General features: G+C 40.4%; 2 protein-coding genes across 2 annotated transcripts; both read right to left on the bottom strand.

Moving 5' to 3' along the window:
• Positions 1 to 78: 78 nt before the first annotated feature.
• LOC137959149 (DDT domain-containing protein PTM-like) lies at positions 79 to 10,514 on the bottom strand. Its single transcript, XM_068806476.1, has 9 exons — positions 9,369 to 10,514; positions 8,591 to 9,283; positions 6,014 to 7,196; positions 4,202 to 4,478; positions 3,993 to 4,111; positions 2,677 to 3,146; positions 2,465 to 2,493; positions 1,908 to 2,363; positions 79 to 1,805 (listed from the first exon to the last, which is right to left on the bottom strand). Exons 1-9 carry the CDS (start codon positions 10,139 to 10,141, stop codon positions 805 to 807), a joined length of 5,001 nt encoding a protein of 1,666 aa, XP_068662577.1. The 5' UTR covers positions 10,142 to 10,514; the 3' UTR covers positions 79 to 804.
• A 2,173-nt stretch (positions 10,515 to 12,687) lies between these two features.
• On the bottom strand, positions 12,688 to 15,529 carry LOC137960009 (protein PSK SIMULATOR 1-like). Its single transcript, XM_068807453.1, has 2 exons — positions 13,261 to 15,529; positions 12,688 to 12,945 (listed from the first exon to the last, which is right to left on the bottom strand). The coding sequence occupies exon 1, from the start codon at positions 15,186 to 15,188 to the stop codon at positions 13,524 to 13,526; it is 1,665 nt and encodes a 554-aa protein (XP_068663554.1). The 5' UTR covers positions 15,189 to 15,529; the 3' UTR covers positions 12,688 to 12,945; positions 13,261 to 13,523.
• Between the last annotated feature and the right edge of the window lie 827 nt (positions 15,530 to 16,356).

Here is a 16,356-nt window from a genome sequence, read left to right on the forward strand (position 1 = left end):
ATAATCCCCAGTTTCAGTTTTCTATTAAGCATGATGCATGTTGTTATTCGTATTTTTAATTCATGAACACACTTACCATACTAATTAAAAGTTAATTGATTGGATTTAAAATAGGGGTAGGTACATCCTCATCTTGGCAGAAATGTGCCAATACGACAACAACAAAAATACATTTTAAGACGAGTTACCCTTCACAGCAGCCCTCACATGCTATCATAATCAGCAAGTAATTGAACTTTGAACTTTGCTTTCAAAGTTGAATCATTCATTTCCCTCATCAACAATCAAAACTTCTGACAGGTAGAATTCATACCTGAAGGGGTATAAACATAACTCATCGAGGATAAGCACAAAAAAACTCGCTCATCCTTCAACATATGAAACGCCGCGCTTTCCTAGTAAGACCCCCCCTCCCAATCTACACTAGTCAAAACGATATCTCTTCCTTGAGTTTTGTAAAGATCCTGTAAATACCGAACAACGTCCAGAGCTCATTCAACACATCATGATGTGAATGAATGCCAGATATTGTTACGTCAACTTCAACTCAGCCTAGAAGATGTGAGTCACTGCTACCAGGGCTCAGAAAGAGCTCAGCCTAGAAGATGTGAGTCACAGCTACCAGTGCTCAGAAAGGGGCAAGAATTTGGATAAGGCATTCAGAAACTACTCAAACACACCCAGTAAAGCCAACCTCCAGCTTCCTAGAGCCCCAGAGGGGGTCACCCTGGCTCCTGTTCAAGTCTCATCAAGCTTTTCTGCAGCATGAATAAATCAACAAAGAAAATATCCATCACAGATCAACTATCGCCAGTCACGACAGCTACCACACTTCCAGCTACTAGACTCAAAGGAGGGTGGCTCAACCCAAGGAGAACAATGGCTATGTATTTGCAACTGGCAACTCAAGCAAACTAGGTCAGGGATTGGCTCCATGTTGTGACACATACAACAAGGTATTGTGTTGGACACCAGAGAGCAACTTTCTGCAGCAACTTCATATTGTTCAAATGAGCCATACGAGGGCATAGCCTGACAGACAGCACCACTATCATCACAAGCAGCTTCAGAATTATCCCAGTTTTCCTTTGCATCCGTGGGCACAGCAGAACCAAATGCATCACCCACCTGAACGTCCTCTGAAGCTAACAACTCAGTAAAGGAGAAGTAGGTCTGAGGTTCATATTCCATGTTCTCTCCATCAATCAACTCACCACTATCTGGAAAGCTCCATTCTGCTATTGGCGATGATGCTTCATGTAGTGCATTTTCCATAGGTGTTATGTGTACAGCAGAACCTTCATCATCCATCTGCTTTATTTGCCTTCTGACAGGTAGTTTTTGTGGGCTCTGGTACAACAACTGTGATGCACTCCACTCAGTTGTGCACTCAAACATGTTTGTTTCAGCAACTGGTTCAACACCATCCAGTGAAATGAGAAGTGGCTCATTGCTATCTGTCATGATACCCTGCTCCTTTGAATGTGACCATGAAGTAGATAACTCTGCCCCTTCAAGATCATTCATCGCATTGTTTGTTTCCATATGTAAAGGCAGATCAGCAGATTCTGCCACCACATGGTCATTGAATGCAGTCCCTAGTATATCCAGTTTTGCACTGCCTTGGTTTCTTTCCATGCTGCTCTGGTTCTTGACTGTCCTCGTGATCAATTTCTTAGATTTTATGCTTGTGTTCAGATAGGGGCATAGAGGTGAAGCTTTTCTCCGACACTTGCAGCACCTGAAGCCAAGTAAATCTAAGATTTCTTCTTCCTTCAGCTGAACAGCATCCGCATGGTACCACCCTAAGAAAAACACCACCAACAGTAACAATAAATTAAAAAAAAGAAAAAAATAATGCAATCTAATGATCAATCAGTAAATAATCTATCACATCTCAGGCTTACTTAAGCATCTATCACAGCAGATGTACATGAGATTCGAATCATATGGCTGCTGACAAAGGGTACAGATGGGTCTTTCAGGAGGGTTGACATTTGGATCGCCTTTGAGAAGAATGTGCTTAAGCCTGAAATCTGCACCATTATCTTCAGTTTTCAGCTTGTTCCGCTTCCATACAAGGCCATACCGTGTATCTTTCCGAGCTGAACTGAGATTAGAGTAATTTGTCTGAAGCTCATGATGACTTTCTATGGTTCCAGTGGATCGTTGTACTTTTTGTGGCACATTATTGGACTGAACCTTGGCATCTTGAAAAGACAATTTAATTTTTAGTTGCTTCATAGAATTCTCATCTGGAACAATAGGTTTTCTGTGATAACACTTTTTACACATAAGCACGAATTCCAAGTCATCTTTCTTGTCTGCAATTGATGGTATAGTGCAGTCTTTGTGACAGTAACCTGATAGAAGGCAGCAATCAAGACCATTAAGTGACCTAAGTCCCCTGAAATGAGAAGCAGGTATATACCACATGAAATTAGTGTCAGTATTTGGTGTGTACCTTGACATCTGCTGCATTTTACAGCATTCCTGTTAAAGCAAATAAAAATTTTCATCAGTAGAACAGGAAAGTGTATAGTGCTTTTTTATAGTACAAGAAGCTGCCAAATTGAGCACTCTATGCAAAGATAAAAGCATTTAGCAAGAGCATTGTGGTCAGCATGGCAATGTTTTGTGGGGGAGGAGGGAGGGAGAGAGAGAGTGGTGAATTACCTGAGTACAGCATCATTTTGACAAGAAGTACAAGGGCTCTTGTCAGGATGATCTCCCTTGTGGTAAAGATAAGAGAATATATCGCCAATTCGAATAGCTTTCAGCTGCCTTAGCTGGAGCTTTGAGAGACAAAAAGGTTCCTTGTTAGGAGAAGGCAAAGGAACATTGGCAGCTTTTTCTTCATATTCTTTTATCAGGTAAAGAGGTACATGAGATTCCAAGAACCACAACTTCTCGCCATCGTCAACAGTTTCTGCTTCTATAACATTCTTCATCAAACGTGAAGGAAGGTATTTCTGATTACCAAATAGCAATGCATATCTGATCTTCCTTTCAACAACCATCTTATCACATATGAATGCATTCCTGAATGCGAATGCAGTTTCAACATCAACACCTTTTCCCTCCTGAGATATTTGGTCAGGACGAACAAGATCACTCCATTTGATGTGAGAATCAAGACATCTGACCTGATAAATAACAGAAGGCAGTGACATGATTCAATAAGCCTTTTTTAAGAAATGATTCCATAAGTTTTTACTAACTTCCATATAATCACAAAATCATATTGTAACTGATGCAGTTTGTCCATGCAAGCCAAATACTCAAGTAGTTGTAAAGTGTCAGTTAAGACAAAACTAAAAACCGACTGGGTTGATGAGCAGAAGGGGGTAATAAGTACACCTATGCCTAGTAAGTTACTAAGTTCCCCAATGACTATCCTCCTTAAAAGTTGGATCCATGATGATCCATGTTCATCGCAGAATGACTAGCTGATGTAAGCAGGCCTATTTCCAAATAATAAGCATAGGACCTCTTCTATCCCAAACCAATATGGGACTATTCTCCCACACACAACAACTCTCACATCCAACTAGCCTGGGACATCGCGCAAGTACATAATAGATTGAGAGACTTTTTACCCACCAACACTTGCCCTCCAACCTGGCACAAGAGAACATAGTGAGGTCACTTGAACACAAACATAGGCTTGGGCTCTGATACTATGTGAAACTTGGATCCTAATCCATCCCAAAAATGTAGCCAAAGTTAGAATGCCTATTTTCAACTAAAAAGTAAGAATCTCTTCAAGCCCAAATCAGTGTGAAACTAGTCTCCCATACACAGCAACTATCAATTCAAACAACTAGCCTAAGTCGTGGAGCACATACAACTATAGGTTGGGGACTTACCCATTGATACTCTTAGAATGTGCAATTTTTGTGATTACATTACGAACTCACTCGTGATTATTTCTAAGCACACGATAGAGATACTAATGTAGTCTAGGCATTTAACATAGAATATGAACAAACCTGAAGAGCAAGCTGTGATGTGTTCTTGCTCAGTTCTACTGCAGCTCTCCATGCAAACTGTTGGCTTCTTTTTGGAGCTTCTTCAGAATAACAAATACTTGAGATCTTTCTAAAACCACCTGATGTAGAAATATATACAGATTTAGACATAATGAAGAAAAAGTAAATAAGGATGCCTAGGGACAAATAGATTCAAAATTATGGGATACCTTGACGAGCAGCTTTCCTAATGATAGCAGAAGGTAGTATCCCATTCATAAATATCATCTTTGAAAGTCTACCTCTCCGCCACCAGTCATGACAATGATCTAGTGAATCATCAAAAGTGACAGATAGTTTCTTATTTCGCCTTGAATTTGGGCCACGCCTTTGAAGTGATCCAGCAATGGAGATGTAATTATGAGTTGTAGCAGATTCAGTCGACAAATCATCAACTAGTTTAACCCAGTTTGCAGAAAAAGCAAGCCGAGAAATATTCTCTTCAAGCTGGCAAAAGAAGATCATAATTTAATGAACAAAGAGCAAAATAGTGAATGTATGATAGTAATCTTTTCAATAAGTTCTTAATATTTATGAAAAACTTGCCCATGAAGAATAAAAGGCAGCAAGCATGAAAAAGCATTCATAAAGGCATAATGAATGAGGATAACGGAACAATTTTGAAAAAAAAAATGATGCTACATAGCAATCAGACTCTCTCAACAAAAGGCTACACACTTTTAATAATAAGGTGAAGATTTCCAGCTTGACTCTGTAAATTATTGCAGATCAACACAACCTTCTCTGATCACCCAAAATCAATGGCATCAGAATTGGACATGATAATAAACACTTGCATGGATAGTTTTTCAATAAAATGCAGTGATATCAGGCTTCTATTGCTAATTGTGTAACTACTTCAATATGAACTGTCTGTTGATGTTAAAAAAGCCGATAATTAGAGGCAAGAAAACCAAGCAAAAGATGGAACTATATATGATGTTCAAGTAGATGTCACTCAGAGGAGACAAAACAGACACTCCCATGAAATTATCTGAGACAATGAGAACAAAGGACAACAGTTTTTTCTAGCCTCTGATGTTACATTTGAAACCGGATTGCACATTTGCCAACAGTCCTATATGCACGCCACCAGAAAATAAGTGATGCCACCAAATACCACACAGAAAATGGCCTAGGGACCATCCAACTCCTTTCAATAATATTTTTTCCAAGGTGAAGAACTGCTTCGTCAGTGGACAAACATGTAAACTGTTTCTGATAAAAACCTTTCCCCCTTCCCTCAGAAGAAAAAGGAGACACAAACACCCCCCCCCCCCCCCTCTACCAACCCACTACCCCATGAGAGACATTGGAATATCTTTTTCTTGATAACAATGAGAATAAGGATTCCATTAAAAGGCCTCCCAAGGAAAAGGTATTCAAGGAATACAAGGTTGAAGCTAAAAACAAAGAAAAAGGACCCCCCAAAAATAAGTGCCAATGAATGTCAAAAGTGGAATTAGTCTCCCATAGCTAGGTTCTGCCGTGAAACCCCTCTCTAGCCAAAGAATCTGCAATGTTCTTGGCACTTCTAGAGGTATGCTTGCCAAGAAGTATTCATGTTTTTACTAAGTCCACAATTGCATTAAAATACATTAAAACGCCCCCACCTTATGTAAGTTCTTTCTCTTTGAATAAAATCTCATCCTTTAAAAAAAAAAAAAAAGATCACTAGGAGGGAGTTGACCATCAATATCTCATTGTCATGGTCAACCCTCCTCTGCCCTTGTAATCTTGCTTGCTGGCCTTCCTGCTTCCAATGAAATCATTATTAATAAAAACAAAAACAAAAACAAAACAAAGACATTAACATTGTACAACACTCAGAAGTTCCTTTTCAAAAAAACACTCAGAAGTTTACCACCCAAGCATGCATACACTCCCCTACTGGGATAAGAAGAGGTTGTGTAAAAGTAAAAATATGAATTTATAAGCAAAGATATTCTCAACGGAAAAACATAAAATATTTAAACCCTTACTTCTAACAAGAAGTACTTCAATGACCTGCAGGTTGAAGCCGTCTCTAGATGCTTACGCCATTGTGTCCTGTAGCTCCCAATAAAAAATGGACCTACTATAAGACCACGTAGACTCTCCTCCATGTTTAAAATATATGCAGCAATAACAGAGATTGGTATAACCACATTCTTTAGAGCTCGAAGACCACCAACTGCTCTAGCAGCACCTCTCAATGCATTTGAGGCAGCCAAATTCAACAAACACCCCATTTTTCTGCTTGGAGGAGCCTTGCATGCAAGACACCAGCCACACCTTTCCCTTGGGACCTCTATTAGCTTCCTTTCAGAACTTGGCCATAGAAAAGGTAAAGATGCTCCAGCAAATGCTTTCACTTGCAGAGACACATTTTCAGATGTTACTTTCTTGGGATTAGAAGAAGTATCCAACTCAGTACTTTTCCCTTTTTCTGATGTTAGAATAGCCAAATTTGCAGCAGCAGATGCAGCAAAATCACCAAGTATATACAGATTTGTATATGCCAGGGGTTTAAAAGAAACTCCAAAAGGTACGACTTTGCCAATCATGTTTTCTTGGACTCTCCCACTATCTGCATCTTCCCTACTAGCTATTTCTAGTAGATTTGACCTTTCACCAGTTATCTGGGGATTTACATTGCCGGATTCCAGGGGCAATATAAATGACCCAGCAGATTCAGTGCCACACTGCTCATGGAGCTTTGCATTTGTGGTTGGAAAAACTTGCTCAACACTTTGTTCTATAGCATTGTTGTTTTTTCCATCAAGAGCCAGAGGGTTACATTGGCCAACAATGTGTGAGAGTTCACTTGCAGCTACTCCATGACAAGCACTTTCCTGAATAGATATTTTTCCATTGTCCACATTACTTTCACAGTTGTTGCTCACATGATCATCCTCCTTCACATCAATGGAACATACTGTTATTTCATTAATAGAAGTAAACCCCTTGGCCTTTTCTCTATCATCTAACATACAGGTTTCTCTCCTTTCAATATGTTGGAAACTTTTCTCTTCTGAAATATCCCAATATTGTGAAATGCCCTTACAAATCTCAGAGTATGATGAAGCATATTGTTCAGATGCGAAAAGGAGTTGCAGAACATTCATGACATCATTCTGACAGTAGTATTTGCAAAATTGTTCAGAACCCATGGACGAGTCAAGCCTGAAACAATTCATTTAAAGAGATTATTATAGAAGAAGCACATTCACATAAATTCAAAGTAAATCAACTAAAGAGGTCTGATCACTATAAGTATTATCAAACTCCTGCTTAATTAAGAGAGGAATGAGACTAAGAAAGATGCATGAATCACATCCAAAATAAGGAAAGAATCAGATGATCTCACACTCAATAAAATTCTTATTGTATTAATTGAAGGAATAGAAAAATGGCTAAACATGCTGAACTTTGAGAAGAAAATCAAAGCATGATAAAAAAAAAGCATAGTTAATGAAGTCCTAAATTGCTCAACTTGAACAACATGGAAGATATTGAAAGAATTTTCAATAGATAAAATCTTTAAGGCGTAACACATAAGCCTAGCAAAGAAATAATTAATTTACTAGTGTGATATGAAATATCGTGTAAATTTCTTTTACTTTGTATAATGCCACATACTGCAGGTAAAGAGGATTAATATCAAACATCTTTTTGGGAGGGGGAAGAGGGAGGGGCAACCTTGTGTTCATTTGTGTACCTCAATATATGCATAAAAACATCGGGCCAAGTCCAACCAGGCGCTGTACCCCCATTTTGGAAGATGGAGTGCCAGTTCTGTAAATATGGAAAACACTCCCCAAGTGATGGAGTCAAGTTTCCTGAATTGGTCTGCATTATCCTAGATTTGTTGATGAAGAACTAAGAACATTATCCAAGAGTAGACCATATCCGAATCCTTGATATAAGTAGGATCAATCTCTCAGTTTCCTTTGTTCTTCCTATGGGGTATCTTCCTTTCATCTCTTTAGCTTTTTCCTTGCTTTCCTAATCTTGTACTCTTGTCTCCCTTGGGAGCCCTCTTAATGGAATCCTCTTTCTCATTGTTATCTAAAAAAGTATATATAAGTAGGATCAAGCAAATGACCAGACCAACCTTGTAAGCAAATTACCAAAACTTTTTTCAAAAAATCTAAAATAGGTATTCATTGATGTTGAAAAGGTGGTTTAGCCATTTCTGTCACTTAAGTGCACATGCACATGACAGACACTCGTGCTTTTAAAACATCATAAAACTGCTTATCATCACTTATTATACGAAAACCTACATACAGCATTTGAAACATGAAAAGCACAACTACACAGATGAAATGAAAGATATAGAACCCATCACATCCACCTCCAGACAGCCATGTAAAGGAGTCCACATTCAATAAAAAATAGATAAAAGGCAACAATAGACACCAATTCTTGGGCAGGTAATTTTAAGTTTTACAAACAATATGAGGACTCTTTTGGACAGGGTAGCACTGTTTTACTGCACCTTTTTGTCAGTAAAGCATTCACAGAGACCAACAATAAGCAGCAAAAATAGTTGGTAATGAAGTAAAAAGCCTTACACAAGTAAGTAATTGCATGTTCCATAAAACACCCGCTCAAATGGATCAACGCCAAACATCTCTGCTCCTCTCAGCCCCTTCCCTATTCTGGAACAAGTGGGACCCATCTTATTGACAACACATTCTGGACAAAACCACAACCCATCAGGCAAGTGTGCTTTACTGAGAGCAATGCATCTTGAGTGGTAAGCAGAAGGGCATCCATCGCAACATATCAACGTCCCATCCATTCCACAAAGCCGGCATTCATCACTGTTACCATCATCATCAATGTCCCTTGAATCCACTGTTTGACCCACAACTTTACAGCCTATTAAACTCTGCTCATTCGCTTCCACAATGTTCTCCATGCTCTCTGCATCTTTGCAAGCTGAGGTCTTGGAGTATCTGGGATGCACCCTTCTGGGTCCCTTTTCAGGAGGAATGCTTGCATGCTCATCCACCTCTATTTCTGCTTCTGAACTTTCTCGCATGTCAATTTCAGCTCTGAGCTCTGCAGAGTTCAATACATCATCACACAGGATCTGCAAGACCCTCAGCTTTGTGAGCACAGGCAAGCTGTAAAACTCCCCGCTGAGAGCATGGGCCAAAAATCCTCTCCAATTGGTCTCCTTTGTATACCCCAACGTTACAAGGTATTCAACGATGAAAACAGACCAAGTTAGAGAATCCAGTAAACTCCAATCCAGACGCCTGAAAATGATTAAATTAGCTCACCTTAGCACCTGAATAACACTAATAAACACTAAGAAAAGCCATTTAAGTAACGAATGCGTACCTCAGGCATCTTCCAGCGACTTCCGAACCATCTGAAGCAAGCATTTCAAGATGGCGCTTCAAAGCACGCATAACTGAAACATAAATAGCATCCAACAGAGTGTTTTGTGAAACACAATTGAGGCATCCCACGAAACTATCAAGGCCAAAGGGACTTAAAAATAGTTGGTGACTAAAGGATCTCAAAAAGTTGTAGACAGAGAACAGAAGAGAAACAGATTCCTCAGGAACCCCAAGGTCACCAGAGGAAGGAGGTAGAGGTAGCGGCTGAAGCGAAGGGCATTCAGATGCAGAGGCTCCACCAGATTCGCAAGAATCGCTGCATGAGTCTGCGTCTGTATCAACATCAGGTTTGTCGATCCCATCAACTTCGAGATCGGAACTCAACCTACTGATAACTGAGGAATACTCTGGACATGAGGCAGGCTGAAGCGGCTTATCACTCGATGAAACAGACAGCTGTTCTATCTTCTGCTTTCTGATACTCAGTTGGGTATCAGAGCCGTCTCCCTCATCTATCAGTACATCCGCAATTTCTCCGTATTCCAAATCCTCAGAATCGCCATCCTCGTAAATGACTCTATAGAATCCACGACCATATGTTGTAATTTTTCCCAAGAAAAGGCCGCTCCCGGGAAACTCCTTCTCCAAATATCTTCCCAGCAAATGCTTCCCCCTACCAATAGCTCTTCTTTTACATCCCCGACCGCCAGATTGATCCAAGCTCCTCCCTCGTCTTTTCTGACAGGGAGTACTTGTCCCCTCAGTCTCCATGGCAAAAAAGGAAAGAAAAAACCGAAACCCTAGACTACAGAAGCCTCTTCTTATCTAGGGTTTCTGGTAAGTCCCCAACAATTAGAACGGCATACCCTAACATTTCACCGACCAAATCTTGTTCATCGGCCTTTCCAACTTTCGCAGGCGGCTCAATTTTCGTGAAGAGTATAAACTTAAAAACTGGAAAACATGAAATCGCAGAGGGAGCAGACGGAATACGCCTCGTTAGGGTTCAGAAACCAGCATTAATATTGTTATTACTAGGAAGTAAGATAAAAAAAAAAAAAAGTAATGGCCTCGCTTTCCCACGAAGATTTCCGGAATAGAAGCTTTGCAGCCCTTTAATCTGCCCTAAGGACAGAGAAAGAGAGAGAAAGAGAGAGAGAGAGAGAGAGAGAGTTAGAGACAGAGAGGGAGACGTCTAGGACCAACGGCCTCTTTCAGGTCGAAGTTCAATACGCAAATCACAAGCGATGAATTACCGCCAAAAGGAAAAGCGAGTCGAGGTCCAAAATGGCAAGTAACTCGATCCGAGTCGACCCGTTCTATCTTCTTTCTATTTATGTAAATTCTAGATCGTTCTTGAATATACCCTTCTCGAAAATTTTATTCATTTCATTGAATAATGCTCTAAAAAACTGCCGAATTTTGAAAAATATTCTATTTTTTTTTATAAATTCAAAAATGTCGAGAAAAAACATTCAAAAATTCAAAGATAAATCATTAAAACTGATGAAATAATAAATAAAAATAGTTCAACTGAAGTGCTGAGTTAACTCGGAGCCAACCGAGTCCAGGAGCTTCTTCAAGCCGTGTCAAGCGCGCCGCACATCCTAACGGAGACAAAAGTTTATCAAAATCACATTTCTCAAGAGTTTCACAGGGCACAGCGAACTGGCTTGGCGGGAAAGAGACTCTAACCTGGTCACTTCCCCATCGTTTAAAAGTTTGAAAAAGCACCCAACGAATAGTAGGAAAAGAGTGCAATAGTCGACACAACATACCTAATGTCACTTGTACATGTCCTTTGTTATGGAACTCAAGGGTCCCTTAGATCCCCCACTAAGGTGCAATTTAAGTGGTTTGGTCTAGTACCAACTACAAAGGGAGAATTGTCAAGTTTTGCTTGAGTAGTGAGGGCTCTTTGATCATTCAAGTTAGCCTCAATTTTGGACCATTGGTTTTGTTTTGTAGAGTGGACATATTATGGTCCTTAAAAAAATTTATGTTGGGAATGAGTATATTGAATTGGCTCAAACTCTTTTAATTTTTGAAATATTTGATAAAATAAATGGAAAAGAATTGAAAGTTGCAATTGAAAACAAAAGAAGTCATACGATGTATTTTTTGTATTCGTACTTCCAAGACACCCTTATATCTGCGAGGTAATTGTTAAATCGTTGAAGCAACCTATTTTTTATTTTTTTTGGTTTACTTTGATGATAATCCGACATCTTGTTTATTAAAAGAAAAGAAAATTTTATCTATTTATATTTATTTGTGTGTATATATATATTTATAGAGAGAGAGACAAAGGTTGATCAAATATGACAAACCATTTGGTGTGAAACAAGTGAAATGACTATTTCAACTATCCGATCACGAGCAACGGCTATCTCATGATAGGACGGCTGAGATAGTGTTTCGTTTTATATGATTTTTCGTATTGGATCAATCATCTATATATATTATAGAAATAAAAAGAATGTGAATGACTTTCCTCTTGGAAACTTGGAAGTCAGCTTTGAATATCCTCTTGAAAATCGATATAAAATGAGCTACAGTAGTCTAACTATTTACACATCTTTTTGTTTTTTAACCTCAGTAGTCTTTGGATTGCTGCCAGTGGATATGTCCCATAAGGAGACAGACCCGAAATCGTCCAAATTAAACCATATCTAGCCTTGTCGGTAGATTGTTCATAAAGACGACGTCAGAGTTCTCATTTCCCAATCTTGCATGTAACTTGAGAAGGAAAGGGATACCTATCTAACCGACTCCCATGGCTAGTTGCAGTGGAGGTTTTCATGGGCGGAATTGCACACCAGTTTCCCTTTTTCTCCATTCAACAGAATCTCCACTATGCATTTCTCGCGTCATGAAAAACTTCAAGTGCATGGGTACTTGATCATGGAAGAATGAAGGGAATCCTGAACTTTTGACCTGGTTCCACCGTAAGTAGTCTCGTTGCTTGACGCAAAACAACCATGGTCTCGAGATTTCAAGAGAATTACAAGCTCGACTTACTTCATTGATAAGAAGCATCAAACAAAACAAACAAAGAACCAATTCTGATTGACAATCTAAAGGGCAAATGACAACTCCATCAATGATAGAAAAAAATTAAAAATTAATTTAAAAAAGTTATGGCCAAAACCTGCACAAATAGAAGGTACAAAGAGTAGGTTATTTGGTCCTATAGAAGTGCAGGTTCACTCGGCCATAACGTTTGTCCTTCTATGTATAACCATAGAGTAGACTTCAGAAAATGAGAAAAAGCAAGTAAGGCACTCTATAAACTTCACAATGTTGAGAAGGAATGGACCATGGAACAGAGAAGTAAACAAAGAGAGTTCTCGGTAAAGCAAAGAGCAGCAGGAAGTATAGGTTTAGTCCAGTAAAAGAACTACAACAACACCTCAACTGAAGAGTTCTAAATATCTTTGGTTGTCTGTGATCTTGAAAGCCAAGCTCAAATGCCAATTTTAATGTCTGTCTGACATCAGGACGGGATAGATACCTCCCAGATCCATGACTTCATCAATCACGTCAATGCTTTGCCATCTACAGTTTTCCATCCTCTGGATTTCGTCATTAGCAGATACAGAGAAATTCATCAGCTTCATGATTCACAACCATCATAATAACCATGCAAGAAAAGTTTAACTTCAGCCACAAAGCATCCGTACAAAATACTGTTGTCATCTATACGAGGCATTCATGAATATGGTAAACATTACATATACATATATACTGAAAATCTAATATATAGAGTGAATATACACATTGTAGATGGTCATGTGAACCGAATTGAGAAGATTCTTTCCGGGGCTAAGAGAACGTAAAGCCAACTTGAAATGGCCGAACGTAAAAAGAACAAGATGCATAATCAGTACCTCAATTGCTGAAAGTGGAACTCTCGGTATTAAAGAATGCAAACAGATGACGATTTCAAGCTCCCAGTGCCAAGTGAAAGTCCAAATTCGCAAGCACATCTACAAAATTATACTCCCAGTTCCGGGTGAAAGTGCAAAACACCCTGAACACTCAATCACATCTACAAAGTATATAATCTTGTCCTGTAAAATGCTTCCTGCAAGCTGATATTGTCCAATTCTCCACCCATTGGTTTTGCAACTGAAATTAGATGCTAATAAGATCAGCCATTTGCACCAAAGCATTCACTGAGTTTTCTGCTTTCCCTTGCTTCCACCAAAGTTTTAGAATTAGGTTCAGCTTGGACTCTACAGAGGTAATTCAGGCCAACAAGGAGCTCTGTAATTACTGATTCTGTCTTAACCTGGTTTGCAAAATATAGGGTTTGCAGCAGAAGCACATTAGTGTTTGAAGTCAAATGCTGCTGCTCGAAACTCCTTTCCGACTGCCACCTTATCATATTATGGGCCAGAGGGGACAACCATTCCATTATTCTCCCCAATGCCTCATTCCATTCTGCTACAAGAACTGCATCATAAACCAGAGAGCCCAAGTTCTTTCCACAAGAGTTTAGCCTTGCTCTCAAGGCAGCCCTAATGTTTGTAGGCAACATGTTATAGAGGTCTTCCCTAGCGTCTGGAGAGATCAAATGAGGACAAGTTACCATCTTCTCAATCACAATTATAACATTTGCATAGTGCAGGGCCAGTGCAGCTGCTCCTAGAGTTGCAGGTGGAGCATTCAAGGATAGCCTCCGCTTTGAACTGAAGAGAGTAAACAAATCAAACTCTTTGGTCCCATTCAGGGATCCCAAAACAAAGCCATTAGATCTTAAGTTATCTACTGAAGGGTAGGTGTGTAGCGTCGGAGGTGGCTCGACCAGGCCAGCGGTCATACAGCCTCTGAAAGCTGCTCCTCTGGTAGCGGAAGACCGCTTGGTCTTCGACCACCATTGACCACCGAGAGGACCTGATTTTGTACCACGAGATCTGCCCAGAGGACCTGAACCGAAGCTCGTTGGATCAAACCTGCTCAGGGGACCCGACGCAAATTTCAGGGAGTTACTCTCGGACGGGTGAACCAACGAGTGGGTAAGAGCTGATATTGACCGACTGCGGGGAAGATGATTCAAAGCCTTCGCATCGCCAACGAACTCGCCCACCACGGGATAAATCCCAAATACGTGCTTAATTCTTCCCAGAACAGTGAAGAGCGACCGTGTAAGGAGCCGAATCACATAGTCGAAACTCCTATTCCACAGAGAATTCTTTCGGAGATACTTCACCTCCTGCCGCTGCCAAACTACTTTACTTTGTAACTCAACGAAACTACCCCGGTTCTGATCCGCCCCATTCGCCTGCATCCGCCTCAAACCCTGCTCCAGCTCCATCAGCACCTCCATCTCTAGGTACAAATTCGCACTCGTGGCCACGAACTTCTCCATCTTCTTGACCTTCCGCTTCATCTTCTTCCAATTAAACTCCCACCCTCCGGCGGCTGTATCGGGATTCTTGACCATTTCATCGAATAGGTTCTCCAGGCGCTGCAGGACAGGGCTGGAGCACCGCCTCCCAAGCCTCGCCACCGACCTCGCCGCGTACGCGAGGTTGTCGACCATTTCGGCAAGCGCGAGGGAGAGAAGGTAGTCGTCATCGTCGGATACAAGTTTCCGCACGCCGTGCAGTTGTAAGGTCTCGTGTCGAAGCCGGACGATCTGCTCGTCGGTGAGCGAGTACCAGAGCTGCACCACTTTCGACATCAAACTCCCAACCTCGAAGGCCAACATCCCGATCGAGGCCTTCTCCGCCGTCACCTGAGAATCCGCCACCGCTCGCCGCCGTGTCCATAGACTGTTTCCAACTCTTCTCAGCCACGACTCAGTCACCATTTCCCCTCCAAAAAATAAAATAAACCCTAATATTCAAATCCCCAGAAAATCTGCACCACTAATTTGAAGAGAACAGGAAAAAAAACTTAACCACTCATGGATCAAATCAAACTACCGATAAACGACCGATTTCATACACAAACCGTCAAACAACACAAGCGCGGATAACTGAAAACAAACCCAATACATATTTCACACCAATCCATCGAATAAAAGCAGCTGAAAGCAAAAGGAAGCATCCAGGAAGCTGCGAAAGAGGGGAAGAAACTAAAACACTAGTTCACAGAAAAGGGGTTGGTAAAATACCATCAGCGGCAAACTACAACTCGACGTCAGATAGCCGCGTCGCTAGCGACACGGACGGAAGACCGACGTAGATAATAAAGAAACATTAAGACAAAAACGCGGGGATTAGACCCTAAGTAAGAGAGAGAGAGAGTGAAAAGACAAAAAGCCTTTCACATCGGGAATTTCGTCTGGTTATCTTTTCGACACAATTTCCGCTACCGACGTCGATGCTAGCGTCGAACGAAGACGGAACATGACCATTGATACCTTCAGATTCCTCTCTGCGCAACTCCTCGATTGTACTAAAGGATCTAGATTCTAACAATAATATTCTTCTGCATCAATAATATATTAAGCGCTAACAAGGTGTTCGATGAAAATCCTAAGAGATCTGCTCTTCCTCTCTGCGCCCCACAACAGAGCCAACAATGTCATAGCTGGTGGGAAGAATATAATCAAGCTGTGAAAGACGAATTCTTTACAAGGAATTTACAAGAAACAGAGATGACTGGGTCCGTCTTTCTCTTTCTCGGGTGTTTGTTTACCTTTTAAAAACTTTTCTCATTTACAGAAAGGTTCAGCGAGCGAGTCGTGTATGCTTTTTGCATGGGTTAATGTATTAATATATCCTGGTGTTATTTTAAAGTATTTTAATGGCTGCAGGGCTGGTCAGCTTCATCGTACAAGTCGAAGGTCGTTCATCTGCATGTTTTGATTGTGAAACTTGTGCGTTTAAACCTGGAATTCGAGGGTTAGACTTCAAATCCATTTGCAGATTATTCAAACCACGCAAAAACTTCTGTCCACACTTTCTTTCTCTCTCTTGTTTTTTTTTTTTTTGAAAATTATTCGTTGTCTGAAACCCTAATTTGATTGGGTT

Source organism: Aristolochia californica, unplaced genomic scaffold (assembly GCF_029961685.1).
Source record: "Aristolochia californica isolate CCGP_79_NKW_82.1479 unplaced genomic scaffold, dmAriCali1.0.hap1 SCAF_3, whole genome shotgun sequence".
Classification (NCBI taxonomy): domain Eukaryota; kingdom Viridiplantae; phylum Streptophyta; class Magnoliopsida; order Piperales; family Aristolochiaceae; genus Aristolochia; species Aristolochia californica.

What these genes read in the sequence shown, in the direction of transcription:
- LOC137959149 (XM_068806476.1), bottom strand. Translation starts at nt 10,141, where the DNA reads ATGGAGACTGAGGGGACAAGTACTCCCTGTCAGAAAAGACGAGGGAGG. An exon ending in ACATGCAATTACTTACTTGT is followed by an intron (nt 7,197 to 8,590) that starts GTAAGGCTTTTT and finishes GAATTGTTTCAG; the next exon opens with GCTTGACTCGTCCATGGGTT. An exon ending in CTGCTGTGATAGATGCTTAA is followed by an intron (nt 1,806 to 1,907) that starts GTAAGCCTGAGA and finishes TGTTTTTCTTAG; the next exon opens with GGTGGTACCATGCGGATGCT.
- LOC137960009 (XM_068807453.1), bottom strand. Translation starts at nt 15,188, where the DNA reads ATGGTGACTGAGTCGTGGCTGAGAAGAGTTGGAAACAGTCTATGGACA.